The sequence below is a fragment of the Rattus norvegicus genome, chromosome 1 (genome assembly GCF_036323735.1).
Source record: "Rattus norvegicus strain BN/NHsdMcwi chromosome 1, GRCr8, whole genome shotgun sequence".
Classification (NCBI taxonomy): Eukaryota; Metazoa; Chordata; class Mammalia; order Rodentia; family Muridae; genus Rattus; species Rattus norvegicus.
This window is the reverse complement of record NC_086019.1, coordinates 14,895,829-14,914,431: the sequence shown is the minus strand read 5'-3', so window position 1 is coordinate 14,914,431 and position 18,603 is coordinate 14,895,829. Positions and strand designations below refer to the sequence as shown.

At 44.8% G+C, this 18,603-nt stretch overlaps 1 protein-coding gene across 9 annotated transcripts in view; it reads right to left on the bottom strand.

Moving 5' to 3' along the window:
- The window catches only part of Nhsl1 (NHS-like 1), a 232,454-nt gene that overhangs the window by 93,896 nt on the left and 119,955 nt on the right, over positions 1-18,603 (bottom strand). Inside the window, exon 1 of one of the 9 annotated variants that reach the window (XM_063262305.1) lies at positions 14,966-17,557. The exons of 6 other annotated variants lie outside the window; for them this stretch is intronic. Coding sequence is in view for 2 of the 3 variants with exons in the window: in XM_063262298.1 (XP_063118368.1) it covers positions 14,162-14,177 (16 nt within the window). In the remaining variant the exon portion in view is untranslated. Of the gene's footprint in view, positions 1-14,161; positions 14,940-14,965; positions 17,558-18,603 lie in introns of those variants that run through there. 2 more of the 9 variants (XM_063262298.1, NM_001427846.1) reach the window with 2 other exon arrangements.

The window sequence follows — 18,603 nt, the reverse complement described above, 5'->3', positions numbered from 1 at the left end:
TCTGGATAAACTTGTACTTTATCCTAAAGAGTATGGGGTGGTAGTGGTTAAGAACTGAAGACTTTCAACCAGAAAAGAAAGACACTGTGTTCTGGTATTCCTGTTAGAAGGACTTTGCAGGATCTAGACAATGAATCCAGACTGTGAATGAGCAATCAGCAACAAAGACACTAGCTGATAATCACAATCTAAGGCAGTGGTGACTTGCGGAATGAGGGGAGACACGGACTCTGTCTATAAATGAGGTAGCATTAGCAGGGAATAGAAGAGAAGATTCCTAGTCACATTCTAGGCACCTTATCGCTTTTTAATATCCCATAAAAATCATTCCATCAGGTAGACATGACAGTTATCTCTGTTTAGTAGAAGAGAGAAATAGCTATGAGGGGCTAAGTAGCTTCTTTGACATCAGTAAATGCTAAGCTAGACCCATGATCTGAAGCATGAAGACCTCTGTTTCTTAGATTGAAGGTCTTCTGCATCACATGAAAAAGCCTTATAGTGTAAAATATCAGAGATGCTCTTAGGTTTACCTTTAATGTTTGAGGAGGCGCACGCACGCACGCGCGCACACACACACACACACACACACACAGAGAGAGAGAGAGACAGAGACAGAGACAGAGACAGAGAGACAGAGACAGAGAGACAGAGACAGAGACAGACAGTGAAAGACAGTGGCCTTGAACTCTATCTCTGAGTACTAGGATTATAGAAGTACACCACCATGACAAATGAAAAGCCTTTCATGACAAAATAAAATAATACACCTAGTTTTAAGACAAAAGCTATAAACAGAACCTACATCAGAGGCCCAATGTCCTTATACTTTAAAAAAAAATTATTTAATGTATATGAGCATGCTGTGGCTGTCTTCAGACACACCAGAAGAGGGCATCGGATCCCATTACAGATGGTTGTGAGCCACCATATGGTTGCTGGGAATTGAACTCAGGACCTCTGGAAGAGCAGTCAGTGCTCTTAACTGCTGAGCCATCTCTCCAGCCTGTCCCTATGCTTCTTAATGTCCACAGGAAAGGGGAAAGAAGAAAAATAAGGCGCCTATTACACCTGAGCACCCAGTTACAATGTATAAAAAGAGTACCTCTAGGTGCCCTTAGAGACGGGTCCTGCAAAATAAGCGGCCCATCTGCTTGGTACCAGACGCAGACAGAAATGGCCACTGCCAGGTTGTAGATGCTTTTATAGAGGAAAACAGAAAACAAATGTTACAATGAGAAACACAAAAGGTTGTGCTTAGAGTGGAGCCCTACAGAAGTATCCAGGAGATCTAAAAACAAAGTATCCAGTAGATCTAAAAACACAGAACAAGGGACAGAACACTGAGTGAAATAAGGCTATAATAACATTTCAAATAGAAATTATGTGAAAATATTTCGTATTTAAGTGATTATTTCTGAGAAAATAACCCCATATTTCTTTAAATCATTTCCCCCACTCTGATCAATTGCCTAGTCACTAAACAGGCACTTCAAAGACCAAGGGCAAACCTGGGTGGGTCATGGCTCCTCCATCACCACAAAGCCTAGGCTCCTTTGCTCAAACACCAGAATTCCTAGTGACACATTACTCTTTCTTTCCTTGACTCTCCTACCAGCTCTTCTTCCTGTAACTACAATTCCAGGGCTTAGTGATTAATCTGTTTCTGTTCCTCCCTCCCTCCTTCCCTCCAGGTTCTCCTGCAGCCAAAGCTGGCCTTAAACTCCCTACAAGGCCAAGGATGACAAAACTCTTTATGTTCTACCTCCCCACCTCCCAGCCCTGGGATTACATTTGGGTCACTACCCCAGCCTTCTTAGGCTTTTCTACTAGGTTGTTCTAGAAAATAAGACAAAGCAACCGATAACAACAAAAGATTTGGAAAAATGACAGAGTTTCTTGTTTTCCCTAACGCTTTGCGTACTTTTAGTCCTGTTTGGAATAGTAAGCCCTTACTTTTATATCTTACGCTATCATCAAAAAAGTTACGTTCACAGAAAGCAGTGGTTAATATCCTTTTAAATATGCCATCCCGGGGTTGGGGATTTAGCTCAGTGGTAGAGCGTTCGGTCCCCAGCTCCAGAAAAAAGAAAAAAAAAAAAAAAATACGCCATCCCTTTAAAGGGCAAGTATCCACAGAGGCCCTTCTTGGCTCAGTTAATGAGCTAAGCCCTGTAGGGACCCACCCAAACCCCGCGAGGGAAACCCAAGTTCCTCAGCACTTCCACACGGCATAAAGTAGTTTCTGTCCCAAAGAACATACGAATCGTACTCCGGGAGCCAGCGTGGAGCCTGCCCTCCATCTAACTGCTGCTAGTGAAGAAAAAATCATAAATAATGTCAGCCTGTCCTGTCCTGCCCATGAGGGAACTTTTGTCATCTGAACACACAAATCAACCTGAACCCAATGGCCATGCATAAACCTATCTGAGCTGTTAAGCATTCAAAAGTTTGCTTTTCAGTTTAGATACACAGACAGACAGACACACATACACACACACGTGCGCGCGCGCGCACACACACACACACACACACACACACCGCACACGCACACGCACACGCACAACCCTATTGTTTGTCCTAACTGGATCACTATAGATAAATTCACTAGAATTAAATTTTCAAGGTTCTAACAGGAATTCTCTCTCTCTCTCTCTTTTTTTTTTTTTAATTAACTTGAGTATTTCTTATATACATTTGAAGTGTTATTCCCTTTCCCGGTTTCCGGGCAAACATCCCCCCTCCCCCTCCCCTTCTTTATGGGTGTTCCCCTCCCCATCCTCCCCCCCCCTTGCCACCCTCCCCCCCAACAATCTAGTTCACTAACAGGAATTCTCTTAAACTAAGTTAAAAAAGCCCAAAGGGAAGTCTCTGGAGATGCATTTAGCATTTAGACTACCGCTCTCAACGATAAAACGAGATGGAGTGGAGGAATGATGATTTTTTTTTTTTTGTTCTCTCACATTTTAGGAAAATATGAAGTCACTTTAAAGACATCCCTTCCACAAGCACCGGGTAAGAACACGGCTCACTTGGGACTGCAGCTCTGGCAGGGAACCCTTTTTCCTTTCTTCCACACTATAGAATCAGATGAGGACAAGTTCTTAAGTAGAAAGCACTGTCTTCCACCTATGGCTTAGCTCTGTCTGTGACTGGCACTGTCAAAACAGAGAACTGGCCGACAGAAGCCTTTGCCACGACAGAGAAGCAGTAGCTACATGGAGGGGCTGACTGCACTGGAAGCTTCACGGAGGAGTACAGGCTGCAGATACAAACTTCGGAGTGACACGAAATACTGGATTATCTAACCACAGGATTCTCCACTCTGACTAGACAATCCTTAACTTGGCACACTAAGAGCCACTCCCCTGCCACAGTGACAGTTCGCCTCTTCTTTGCAGAGCATCTCTGCGGTCTGCCCTAATTCTTGACCACTCGAGGTCCTTGACTTGAGGTGCAAAAGTCAAGGCAGCTGGCTGTTCACGTGAGGCGTGGGATGTGAAAGTCGCTTTCCAAAACTGAAGGGGGCAAAAAATGAAAGAAAAGGATCTCATCAAATGAGCGGGCGGGAGAATTCTTGGGCACATTAGATACCAAAGCGTCCCCATCTGTTTTAGGGGCTCCAGCCTCCTCCCGGCTAATAGAAACCTTATCTTTCTTCAAATAGCATTCCAACACTGGATCCATTCTATAGTTTCATGGAGATAAGTGAGCTCCAGGGAACAACTATGACACCCTATCCTCAGGAAGATCGTTACCCTAAGTCAGAAAAGGACCAGTAATATTTGCCCACAGCAACACCACTATCTCGGGTGGCAGAAAAGGCAATGTTTAGCATCACAGGCATGGGACAAAACTGTCACAAGACGGACAAATGTCAAGCTGATGTTTTATATGTGGCTTGCTGGAAGTTATCAAAAGTTAGCCACTGGGATCCAACCCTTACAGAATTTATAAATGCTGTGATTTTAGAGAGAGACACACACGTCATGTCACCTCTTCGGGTATGTGACAGGTTTGTGGCCCCAAGATGCTCGGGATCAAAAGCAGCCCAGATTTTTATCTTACTTTTAGTTTTAACTTTAGTAAGAAATGAGACATCCTGGGGTTTGGGGTACGCCCCAAGTCTAAGCAAAGAACTCAGCTGTTGATGTATACCTGTACGTATGGAGCCTAAAAGGAACAGTATAGGATTTTGGGTGCCACTGGTGTTTTCGACTATAGCCAAACAAATGATGACATGTGTGTTTTCCATTTAGACCCCTGTTTTGGATCTATACACATGTCAGGCTTGTGGTTCTCCGTTGAGGATGTTCAACCTACTGTTTTAAACATTCACTGTGATTGGATAACATTAAAGCTCACGGGCCATTTGTCCCAAATGCAAGGCAGGCTGGCAGTTACCAACCGGAGCAACACAGAACATAACCCTCAGGTCAAAAGGAGCTCATTAGCAGCCCCTCAGCACAGCACTCAGCCTACATAGGTGAGAATTAAACTATCCGCCCGCACGTTCCTCTCATCTGGCTGTGGAGAGATTTTTGTAAAAAAAAAATAAATAAATAAATAAAATAAAACACTCTCTACAGAAAGGCACCATCTGAGCATTCCAAATCTCGCTTTAAATTTTTATCAAGTATTTGTTCTGCCAGGAAACATTTCCAAAAACGAAAGGTTTTGTTTCAGTTGCTGTGGCAGCAAACACTTCCTGTGGAGCGGTGAGAGCCAGCAGGAGACCTTCAAGCTTACATGAATTTCTGAGCATTGTTCCACTTTAACACTCCTCTGCCAAGACATCCAACGTGTGGGACTTCTTCTTCATCTGGATGTATTTATACGACTCAGAGTCCAGAAAACTTCGTAAAGGCCGGCCTAAATATGCTACCATGGGAAGTGGGAAACAGCATCTGCCTGTTGTGCCTATGTGGAAACACCAGATTTGCACATTACGCCACAAAACATAATCATTTTTTCGTTTTCACACGTCCAAAGTGGGTCTAACCGACAACTCTTTAGACTGTCTGGGTCAAGCTTAGAGAAGACTTTTGTATACTGTTTAGAAAAACGCCCAATTTCTATATAAACTATCATTGACTCTTCAGTGTTATATTAGACAGACTGGGGCTTAGGAGGTTTTCCCTCAAAAAATGCTAAACTCCTCTGATAAAGGCCGCACTCGGGATTTCTTGACGATTCTGCATTAGTGGATGTTGATCGTTTAAAGATTCTGAGTCGTGATTAGCAAGGGGCTCTTTTTAAAAGACTCTTTCTTTACTTTGCTCCAAAGTCAGTCTTGGTGATGGAAGAGTCCCCAAGCGCTGATGTGAGCAAAAGCACCTCTGGTGGGGGACAAGGAAGCAGTCAGAAGTCAGGGCCTAAGGAGATACCGGGCAGGGGGTGGAGCCGCACATCAGGGATAAGTCAGAAGGCTGTCCTGAGGAAGGGAGAGATGGTGCTCGGTACATGGCGATGGTCCATCAATATCGGCAAACTAGCATTCATACCCGTTTTTATCAGAACGTTTGGGTTAAACGTGATGAATTTCATGCGTTTCAGAATGATAATACATTCTGGATAATAAACCTAGATATAGAAATGCACTCTCCTGGAATACTATTCGGCTTTTTGCATAGTATGTAGGATATTCTGCTACTCTCCTACATATCCAGAGAGGATGGACCAGGACGTCTTCTGTCCAGTTAAAACTGGACAAGAGTCTGCTCAAAGGGGGAAAAAAATGTAACCTAGGAGGACATGACTGTGGAAGGCGGGATGAGGTGTCATTGTCCCTGGGTACTAGGTCTGTGTTTCCACACATTCCATTTTCTTCTACTAAGACTTCACCTATCACCGGCACCTGCTGGGTCCCTTTTTTAATTTTCCAAAAGTGACAGGATGACAAAAAAGCCGCTATTCTTCTAATGTAATCTAGCTTCCCTCATCATCTCCTCCCTTCCTGAGCGGTGCCAGGCTGGCTCCTGGGTGGCCCCTCTGCACCCTACACCTATCTCTCAAAACGACCCCTCAAGGTGCCAATTTCTCCTGCTTCCACTTGTCCTCCAAATACCTGCCTGCCATGACTTTACTGCCTGGGCCTAGATCCTTCAGGCTGGCCTGGGACTCACTATGTAACTCAGAGCCCTCTCGGGATCTAGAACCTTCCTGGTTCAACTCCCCAGGGCCCAGATCACGGGTTTGAGCGGCCACACCAAGATTTGTTTGTTACAACTTTGGTTTAAAGGTTTTGAGTGGTAACCTACGAAGCCGACACCAGACTGGTTCTCAGTGGAATGAAACGGTAAGGGGGCCACGCAGCCTCTTTCCATCACAGAAGAAGATCGCTTTCCTCTCGTTTTCCAAAGCTCTGCCTTGTAGTCCGTCACTGGAACAAGTATGGGAGTCTTTGGGAAAATGACTGTCTGCGTAGATATAAATTCAGGCCCGAGACGTTACAATTCACAATTCCTAACAGCTCACTGTGGCCTGTTCAGGTATCCCCCTAGAAAGTACTCAAAAGAAAAAGTGGCCTGAACATTCCCATTTCTCCCATCCTGCACCCACCTACCCTCCTCCCATTCGCCTCCAATGCTAAATCAGCTCACCCTTTTGTCTTGACTGCTCTCGGGGTCCCGGCAATATTTCAGTAGTAAGAAAGTCTAAGCTCAATCTAGGCTAACAAAAACCGCTAATGACAGGCAGTCGCCAGACAGAAGGTGAGGACGGGTGGCATCACACCAGACAGTTGCTTGTTGGGTGCGGTCAACTTAACAACGAATAGAGCTTAATTTTAATCTGTATAAAATCTTACAAAGTTTACACCTTCCGGTTTACACCTGTTCCTTATACCCTCAAGACCACACCTGGCCAAACCGTCTAACTACGCCAAAGCTATCGCTTAAAGACTTCTATACTGTTGCCGGCATTCATTCTGTTTACTTAACGCTGTTCAGAAGGCTACACTACAAATCCCTGAATACCCTTGTGCCCAGCCCACGGCCATAGCATGATGGTCTTGATCATGCTGCTCTGATCACCTCAGCCCCTCTCCTGTCACCTTTGCTGAGGCATGCTTAGACCACTAATCATGTATTCGTACTACGGCAGATCCGGCAGGACATAGGAATAACTAAGCACCTCTGTCTATGTGGTCATATGGGTGGATATGAAATGTCTGTAGGCTCCTAAGTCTGAACACTTAAGTCCCCAGCTGATGGAACTGTTTTGGAAGGCTGTGGAACCTGTAGGCGGGAGAATCTTACTGATGTGGGTCATTTGGAGGCAGATCTTAAGGTTTTTATATTAAGGTCCCATTTTCTGGTCCGCTCTGTGATTCCTGACACTGGAAACTATGTAACTAATTACCTCAGGCTCCTTCCTCTGTGCCTTTACCATATCCCTTTTTAAACCATAAGCCAAAGGGTGGCTTTTCTTGGGTATTTTTTTGTCAAAGCAATAAGAAAATTAACACAGACTGTAAGAGAGAAAGACAGCTAAGAAAGGAATTCAAAAACCATCAGAGAGACATGAAAACCAGCAGAGAAATGGGGCAAGCACAGGTTAAAACAGAGATACGGATACGGCTCCCTTGATCAGCTGTCTGCCTAGCATTCACAAGGCCCTAGTTTCTACACCCAGTGTGGCAAACACTGAATGGGTGTGACAGCACACGTCTATAATCCCATCGCATGGGACGTGGAACTAGGAGCTGATTCAGGGTCTTACTCTATACATTGAGGGAGGCGGAGCACGTCTTTACCAAGGCTTTCAGTAACTAAAGTCACTTGCTTTGGTCCCCCCCCAAAAGACCCACAGCTTTATCTTTGCACACAGCAGGAACCACAAATGGACAGGCGTGCACCTGGTGCAGCAAAACCAGCAACTGCTCTTTCAGCCCCACGGGCCGCGGGGTAGCACCTCCTGCATGCTCCCACTGCACGTTCTCCTTAACGAGGGGACCAGGCTTGCCCTGTAACAGTCACATTGACATGAACAGATATGGCTCTTCCCGATTACCTGCTTCTTTCCAGTTTTAGAAATGTGAGATCATACGAGAGTATTTATCAAAAGTGCTAATTTAAATTGCAGGCCGGAAGAATTCCCCTTGGTAGCCACAGATTGCTGGCTGCCAATCACGGGCAGTTTTTAAACGAGTGAAGGGATGAGAGACACTTTAAAGAGAGATGGTCTAAAGCACCCAAAGACACTGCTAATTTACATGACACCCAAACTCTGAATGTGTGACAGGAAAATACCCAGAATTCCACAGACGCAATATTCCCAGTGTTGCTTTGCTTTTCTTGCCTTCAGATGATGCTAAGAATCAATGAAGAAAACAACAGGCACTTTGCTTCATGTCTGCTGATGTCTCGTTATGGGATGGAAGGAAGGACTGGATATGCATACACCTAAAATCCAACACTCAGGAGGCAGGGCAGGAGGAATGTGAGCTTCAGGCCATCACGGAGAGGCTGTCTCAAACAAAGGGATGGGGGTGGGGAGGGACCTTCCAAACCAAATGGCTGCTTGTTAGCACACTTGAAGAATGCACTTGTTCCAGCACAGAAAAAACAAATCTGTTTCTGATTCCTGACATTGGTTTCTAAATGCTGCCAAGGAAAGAATCTGAGGAATTCCTCTGCATACACAACACACACAAGACAACTGGTAAGAGGCCTGTGCTTCACCCCAGGGAGCACGTCTAGGAAGGACTAGGAACTGTTTCCAACAAGAACTACCCAGGAAGCAGCAGCAGCACATGCCTGAAATGGTTCGCGGCCATCCTCTTGCTCTCTAGCATAGCTCTCGACTATTATTAGACAACCAGAGGCTTCCCTAAATCCATAACTTGTGAAGTAGAAAAGAGTACAGGCAAGACCGTCATGTGGGGCATGCAGGCAGCTGGGGGACACACCCAACTGCACAGAGCTCACAACTCTCCCACTCTACCACACTAGCTTTCTAGATCCTGGAAGAGACTAATGCTGAGAAGAAAAAGAACCCAGGCCCACATCAATCCCTGCTTTCAAGTCCCTATTAATAAAAAAAAAAAGTGTACACACACACAACACACATACATACACACACAACACACACATATAACACACATACACACACATGCACACACACGCACACACACGTACACGCACACAACACAAACATACAACACATACACACACGTACACACACATGTACACACACAACACACATACACACACAACACACATACACACACAACACACATACACACACACACACGAGAGAGAGAGAGAGAGAGAGAGAGAGAGAGAGAGAGAGAGAGAGAGAGAGAGAGAGAAGAACCAGGGAAAAGCAAATACAAAGTTCAACTACTTAAGGCCCACAGTACACCTTAAATAACTGAATTGATTTTTAGGCCAGTCTGCATTTATCCTTCCCAAATCAGCCCATTTTGCTGTCTTCCCTTTGTAACTCCAGAACAACACAGACGAAAGGACCATGAGAGGCGAACCATCCAGTGCCTGAGCCGTCTAATGCAATTGTTTAAAGTTTGGCTCACGCTAAGCTGACTGCAGTGAACTTGAGTTCAGTTTTGTTGTTCTGTTTTCCTCCTTCCCGACGGGATAAAAGTTCACGAAGGAAGCAGAGTCATGCAATGGAACTAAAGAGCCCAACTTTTTTATTTTGCATGGCTGGACTTGAGTAGATTTCCAATCCATCAATGTACAAACTGGCCTGAAACATGCATTGTAGGGTTTCAAAAGCATCCTCAAAGCAGCCGTGGTGGGCAGTGGCAGCAAAGCACTAGCATCTCTCTCAGAAAACAACTACAGCTTACAGAGTTTAGGCACGTTCTGCTCTACTGGCGTCTATGGTGCCCTCTCAGAATCCACCAGAACTTCAAAACAGGACTTTATCTGGACACAGGTTCTTGCTGGCATATTCAGAGAAAATGAGGCTAGACATGAGATTAGGGTAGGCCCTAATTAACTGGCATCCACCCAATGCAAAAACAACAGAGCACCACGCAGAAAAGGTCTCTGGAAACAGGCAGAATCTGGTGGGATGCTGTTACAATAAATGGAAGATTCAACGTCTGCCAGAAATGGAAGAGTCAAGAAAAGATTCTCTCCTAGAACCATGTTACATGTTTTATTTTGGGAAGACGTTCACAACTGTCTATTCAATTCAGAAAGGGCTCTGATGACAAACCAAAGAAGTAATTCTACCTAAGCCTACCTTGGTGAACGGGTGAGGTTACTGGGACTGCTTACAGGAGCATGGTGACTCTCTCTAAACCAGCTGTATCACTGGAAAGTCCATTTCAGCATGGGTGGCCGTTCACAAAAGCTACATCCTTAGTTAGAGCTTTCTGCCCAGCTTGCCTTGTAGGCAACTCCACCAGGGAGTCTCCTCTTCCCCAATAATAGCTACACACACACACACACACACACACACACACACACACACACACACGTACGTACGTGCACACGCATGTGCACACATGCACACAGACACACACGCGCACATACACGCACACACATGTGAACATAGACACACACGTACACATACACACATGCACACACACACATGTGCACGCATGCACACATGCACACACATAGACACACATACACACATGCACACACGCACACACATGTACACACATGTGTGCACACATATGCACACAGACACGTGCACATACGCACACACATACACACACATACACACACGTGTACACATAAACCACGCAGGGGTACTTCATGCACAGGCACATACATACACACACAACATTGAGGAGAGGTCTTCTGAACCTTGTAATTGTGTGTATGTGTGTCCATGATGAAAGTGCATATGTGTGTGTAGGTATGTACAGAGCTTATGTGGAGGTCGAAGGACAATCTGAGTTGCCAGTCTACGCTTTTCACCTCTTTTTGAGAAGAGCTTCTCTTATTATTGTACTACACGGGACAGACTAACTTACCTGTAAACTTCCAGGGATCCTCCTGTTTTCACCCCATATCATGCCTTAGGAGGAGACTTGCAGTATGGTATCCAGATTCTGGGGATCCAAACCCTGGACCTCACATTTGCAAAGCAAGAACTTTACCAACTAAGCCATCTCCCCTGCCCAAATCTCACCACTGTCTGAGCTCCCTCAGCCCTGGAAGCTCCCTTAGCTTCTTGAGTTCTTCTTTCCCACAGAGAACGTTTCAGTTGGGTAGAAGTGCTTACATGCCAAGACAATACACCTTGATTTCATAGGTCTGGCTTAGAATGCGCATGTGTGTGTGTATGTGTGTCTGGCTTATAATGTGTATTAATAAATTAAGACAGGTTTTTCTGCTACCAGCACCATAAGGACAATATTTTGCTGAAGTCCCAGAAGCAAGTATGTGACATTGCAGTGACATCACATAACGTGTGATTTAATGTTTACGAGACATCAGTCTGTGATGGATTAGAATATTTTTAAAATATCTGCCCCCACACAGGAAAAAAAACACTTAAAGATAATATTTATAAAGTTGAAAGTTAGTGTGCTGTATTGAATAAATTTCTGTTTTAACCACCTTAGAGATAACTGGTATCCCTTGTGATTTTGTAGTAAATATTAATTCTAGTTTTTGACGTCAGTCATCTGTGACTACACACTTACACGATAAACACACGGTAGCTTGTCATTCGTTCTTTGTTCGGTCAGCTGGAAACTTCTCTCTTGGATCACTGACTAGATAGTGCAGGAACCTTAGTTATGCCGTGCATTTGTTAACCACAGGGGCCTTGGCAGAATTTCCCCAAGAGACTAGGAGCTCAGATGTTGCTCAAACAAATTAATTTGGGCGGGGTGGCTATACTGAGATACTGCAGGGTTAATAGCAAACAGTGACTCACTTTATCAAAGAATCGATCAGTTTCATTGACATAGAACTGTATGCTATTCTAGCGATAGTAATGGCGACCATAACTTCTTCTATACAGACATTTACTAGCACAAAACTGAGAGAAAGCCAAGAAAACATGACTTCAAAAAGAAAAAGAAAAAAAGAAAAAAAAAAACAGCCTCAAGAAAAAGAAAATTGCGTCAACGTGGGAGAGAAGCTATCTGATTAGAATGTTTTCTTTTAGCAATTACAAGAAATACACAGGAACATAACTTAAACCAAAGGAGCGGCAGGAATCATGTGTCCTTTAAGGTCGGTGTTAATCACAATCACATACTCAATGACTCCAGGGCAAGAGCTAGCAATAGAAATAAACCAATTATTGAAAGCACTGCCCTTTCCAAAGTGAGAACACCAGTCATCAACAAGTGAGCCTTAATATTCCTGTGTTTAATCCTACTTTGTCATGGCTAAGAACACGAATGACTACAACGCATAACTGTGTACCAGCGGGCTGTAACTTACTAGAAGAGTGTGGATTATCAGTGTTTGATGCTTAGAGAGCCAAAAAGGAGGCTTTATTCACTCTGCTCTGGCAAATTACATACACAACACACACACACACACACACACACACACACACACACACACACACCATCAAAGTACTTAGTTGTCACTATATGACATACTCAAGTGTTAATCTTGTCCTAAGTTGATTCTGAAACTGAGTCCATAATATATCGATCAATTCTCTAATAAAGTTAATTTGCTGTTACGGGAGGAGATAAAAATTACACAGAGCTCTAGAAGTCATACTCAGTGACAATTTCACACCTGCAGTCAATTGCAAATTCTTATCTCTGAGCTATCGTAATGACGTAATTACATCAGCTGCCCTGTGGAAATCACACCAAGAGAGCGTGTTCTTTTATCCAATAATATTGTTGACTTCTTACACCGTTCCCCCCACCTAGAAAAGTAAGTTTAAAGGAAACAATTTCAACAGAGCTCATAATCCTCTTCATTAAAAGATTACCTTTTACAAATATTCAAATTCATTCAGACTAAGTCCCATGGAACCCCATTACAACTCTTTATTGTAGGAATTAATCAAGGCTGGGCAGTGGTGGCACACGCCTCTCATCCCAGCACTCAGGAGACAGAGGTAGGCATTATCTTGGAGTACGAGGCCAGTCTGGTCTACAGAGTATCAGGACAGCCATAGAGACACCATGTTCATTTAGAAATAAATAAATAAATAAATAAATAAATAAATAAATAAATAAATAAATAAATAAATGTTAGAGAAGAAAAAAAATGTTCTTTTCATCCTTGTCCCCTCAGTTTGGTCAACTCTGTACCTGGTAATACCAACAAACACCTCCAACTTAGAGTAGAACGTCAGAGGCTCTGGCCTGTTTTAAGGAACCCCACAACCCACGTTTATACCCCATTAACAGACTGAGGACAAAGGAGTGGCCTACACAGCAAACAGGGCAGAAACACCTTCTTTCACAGAGCTGAAAGGCCACTCAAAGGCCTGAGTGGGCTACACAGCAAACAGGGCAGGAACACCTTCTTTCACAGAGCTGAAAGGCTGTCGAGTTCGACATCACCAGAATGACATACCCAGAAAGGTATGAGCATCACAGGCCGCTTCAGTTCCAAGGAAACTCCTCACAACTCCCTCACATCGACCGTCTCATAGAAGAAGCGCGTTAGCGCTGGAAGAAACGTAACCTTCAAGGATTAAACAATTGCCTAACAAAGACGATCACCACAAAGACTCAGTGACTCGTCTTGTTAGAACACTTAGGAAGTCGCAGCTCACATGGGGCCAGGACTAGACGTGCCTTCCTTCTGCAGTAGAATTGGTTTAATTTCTGAATCTGTGCACTAAGACTGGGAGCCGTGGAATTCTCCCCACCCCACTCTGCTCTACTGTAATTTTGTGCAGGAGTGAGTCCTAACATGAAAAAAAAAAAGTCTCCTCTAGGGCTCATAGTACAGCACTAAACAATTCTTACATTATAGAACTTATTTAAAAAACAAAACAAAACAGCTCTTTATCTTCAACTTTTAACCACTTCCGTCCATGACAGAATAATGCACACAAAACACACTGTAGGATCTTTCTGTCTAAAAGAATCCCATCTTTCCAGCAGGAGGTCTTTCTTCCCTCTTGCAACCAAAAAACAGAACAATGACTTTTTTACTTTCATACTTACTAAACTCCCTCATATTCTAACTGCAGTGGATTCAACCCTATGGCTCGAATGACAGTTTCCCCAAGGCCCCCTCACCTTTCAGGCAGAACATTCTTCAGCAGTTCCATGGAGGGGCTGGTGTTCTGGGAGCCGATGTGGCCTGCAGTGCTAGGCACAGCTGTCTCCCACCCACCTCCTCAGCAGCCAGAGAGCTCGAGGCAGCCAGCCAGCGCCTGTTACTACAGGAAGCCACTACCCAATCCCAGCTTTCTGGCCGGGCTGCTGACACCTCCCTATCTGTCCTTTATTTCACACCAGGAACCAGCCCAGGATCCTCTAGAAAAAGAGGGAAGCCCAGGGTCAGCAGTCTCCGTTCATCCTGTCCAGTGCAGCAGCCCCGGGGAACACAGAAAGCCCGTGTGTTTGTCCGTGTTTCTCGGTGTTTCCCATCGCAGCAGATGTGACTCTTGATGTGATCAACAGCCCAGAAATCACTGGATTCAGCTTTCCTGTTTGCCACTGATTACCACCAACCTTGTCTTCCCTGGTCCCTTTTGGTGACATGCTCCCCACCTCTTCTCTGATGTGGACCAATCATATACTAACTTGTAATTAACATTAAACATTAGAATAGCAAACCCTCCACATAATTGAATACCACGAATCCGTAGGAAACATTCATGGAGCCAATAGCAAACCCCACGTACAGCTCACTACCGTTATCAGCCCACGAATGCTGTGAATAAGTGCACTGGTGTAGAAATGTGACCTATGTCACACTTCTATGGCATCACCCCTTTCTCAGATGACAGAATGATGTCAGCACTAGTGCCAGCTTCTAACTCCTGTGGCACAACTGGGTCGTTTAATCTCCTCACTTACAGTGGAAAGTAAACTCACCCTGGCAGAGTCTCCATCATGGGTTCTATAATGCTGACTTCGGGGTACTCTGAGAGCACCATCTGAACCCTGAGTGGCCCTTGGGGTCCTTCCCCGCATACACTGACTACAGGAAGTGAGCATTGTTCACAGGCCCAGCTGCTGCTGGGGGGCCTTCCTCTGGACACCACAGGATGCAGGAAACTGACTCATAAACCCAATTTGTCTGTCTGTCTGTGTGCCGGGTGCCAGCTGCAGCCCTTGCTGCACGGCGTGGATGTTCCGTGCTCCTTTGCGCCCAGCACCGGCTCAGCATAACCAAGTTGAATTGACCCTCATTGTTCTGTATCAATTCGCTACTTCCTACGACCCGAAGGAAATAGAAAATGAGGTCTCTGGCCAGAAGACGTTAGGACACAAAAGAGCCTCGACGTGAAACGAGACACTAGGACAATCAGTAACTGTTAGAACAGAGCTACGAGAGCCTTCATGGCTCAGTTAGTTCAGTAAGTCACAAGGCCATCCATTAACTAAGTAGCCAGCGAGATCAAGTTCAAAACCACAGTGTGCTCTTTCTTGTCACCTTGTGACCCTTACTTGATGAGCTGGGGTCACTCCATGCGGCTCCTATCTGCAGTGATCGTCCATGTGCTATATATGAATTGCAGATGCACTCTTAAAATGTCCTTGCAAGTGAGATTCAACATTTTAAATCTATATATGTATGTATTTTTTTTTACTTTTTTTTTAATGTGTGGGTGTTTTGCCTGCATGTTACAGCTGTGTACTATGCACATGCCAGAAGAGGGCATTGTATCCAAAGGAATTAGACTACAGACCCACGACTGGGGGCCATGTAGGTGCTGGGAACCAAGTCATGGTTGAGTAGCGTAGATGAGTGGAGGAGGAGGGGGACTGTATTTCAGCAGTGGAACACATGCCTAACATGCCCTGGGAGGGATCCAAACACTTGCAAAGGTTGGGGGAAGGGTGGAAAGAAGGGGATTACTAGAATAAATAATTAGGATTTGGTTCTGTAAGTAAAACTAGGCCACAGAAGCACAAACTAATACTGATCAATGATGGGTTCCTGCCTGTCAGCATCTAATCAAGTCGTTCTGGTTAGCCACTCATAAGAAAGCATGCATAACTTGGGGTTCAAGTCACAGAATGACTGTACTACTGGGCACACGCAAAGCGCCAGGCTCTATCTCCAATATCACAGGAACTGGGCATGGCAGAGCCGACAGGAGGACAAGACCTTCAAAGTCATCTTCAGCTACACAGTTAATCTGAAACCAGACTAGGATACACCAGACCCTGCCTTAAACCAGAGCGGAGCGGGGTTGGCCCCGGTAGCCAATGAGAAGATCCTAGTCAGAGAGAAGGAAACGTGCAGATGGAGAAGGGCCTGTGAAAACTGGACAGACAGAGCACGATACATCCAGGGGCCAGGAACACGTGCAGCCACCTGAGCCCCCAGAACCTTCAAAACTAAAGTAGTCTACTCCCCACCGTCGGCCCACGTCCCACTGATCTGTGACACTGCTATTTCCTGCCATGATAAGCTACATCTGAGGTAACGCACAGAGAGCCCATGCATTTGACAAGGCAAAAACCATGGAGAAAAGGGCACGATATCTTTTTTAAGTTATCTTCAATGTATGATTATGGAGAGGCTAAAATCTCTTCCTTTCATACCCCTTTATTTCTGGGGCTACATTTTTACTTAGATAAAAGGGGTTTCTGGAATACAATATTCCCAAGGAGCACAAACACCATCTCTTATTAAATCAGTGGAACCATAGATGTCACCACCTGCAAAGTTCACAGTATTTATCTGGAGCCATGATTGACCTTCTGACAACGCCCGGTAGATTAGCCGGTTTGAAAATGCTCGTGCCTTTAATCCCAGCATTCAGGAGGCAGAGGCAGGCAGATCTGTGAGTCCGAGGCCAGCCTGATCTACAGAGTGAGTTCCGGGGCTACACAGAGAAACCCTGTCTCAGAAATAAGAGAAGAAAGGATCCGATTGTGAACACACCTAAGAATAAAACATGAGGGAACACAATGTTCAAACTTTGCAAAAACATTAATTAAGGACCGTGCATTAAAATTATATTTTCTGTCGCTACTGAACATAGCCGTGGGGTGAAAAGTAGCCGGACTATACAGACTCCTATACAGAGAAGCCGTGGGGAGGATGCACAAGCACACAAGACACAGCCATTTGGACAAAACAAAGATCTTCCCTGCCAACAAGTCAGGGCGGCAACCTCTTTACTCCCGTGTGGCATTACAGCATCCAGCATCATGTTCGAGTTTAACGTTATCTCTGCAGGAGGGGGGGAGCAGCAGCCATACACATAAACAAACCTTTTCAGAGGTTTCTTCCCAAGCACTCGAGTGACAGTTAGTTCACTTGTATAAAAGAATGTTTCAACAGCAGTGATAAGGAATGATTTTATATAATATATACTCTTTTATTTATTTATTTTTTTGAGTCAAAGCCAGGCAGTGGTGGCTACACCTTTAAATCCCAGCACCTGGGAGGCAGAGGCAGGCAGATCTGTGAGTTCGAGGCCAGCCTGGTCTACAGAGTGAGTTCCAGGACAGTCAGGGCTGTTACACAGTGAAACCCTGTCTCGCCACCACCACCACCACCACCACCACCACCACCACCACCACCACCACCACCACCAACAACAACAACAACAACAACAACAACAACAACAAAATTAATGGGTCAAGACTAACTCAAAATTATTTCATTTCAGGGGGACTGGAGAGGTCATTAAGAGCACTGACTGCTCTTCCAGAGGTCCTGAGTTTGATTCCCAGCAACCACATGGTGGCTCACAGCCATCTGTAATGGGGTCTGACGCCCTCTTCTGGTGTGTCTGACAGCTACAGTGTACCCATACATAAAATACATTAAAAATTAAAAAAAAAAAACTTTCATTTCTGGAAAAATATAATAAAACTACAGAAGAAAATAGGGAAAGCACACACGAAAAATGCTGACTCTGCCTCTTAATCAAAAATCCCAAAGAGGCCTAATGAGCCTAGTTAAATCCTGGAAACTACATAAAAAGCCAGATATCAGCTTGCATCTGTAACTCCAGCTCTTCCGGGGTAAAACTGGAGTCAGGATCAACCTGGAGCTGCTAGGCACAACAGCAAAATAAAGGGGGGAGGGGGTAAAGGGGAACCTTGCCTCAGAAACTAGGTAAGGGATAAAACACTTGTCGCACAGCACATGCACGAGGGCCCTAGTTGGAGTACCCCCACCTCTGTTCACCTGACTTCATCAGTGCTCAAACTGCCTCAGAGAGGAACTCAGTCAGGCCTTGCCCACACCCCCGCCCCCCAACACAGAGAAACGGGACTGGAGTCACAACATTATAACTTTAAATTGGTCAGTCTCACTTTTCCCCTAGTCGGTTCATTCATTTCTTAGTCCATTCGTCCACTTCTTTCATTCCTGCTGGGAACTGAAACTAGGTCCTTCTGCATAGTAACTGAGGCGCTCCAACACCGAAGTCTAGAATTGAACCTAGGTCCTCATGCGTTCCTAAGTAGACTCCTAGCTCCTCCTGCATAGTTTAAACTAGTCCACCATTATGATCATCTCAATCTGGCCACCTCATAAACAGGGC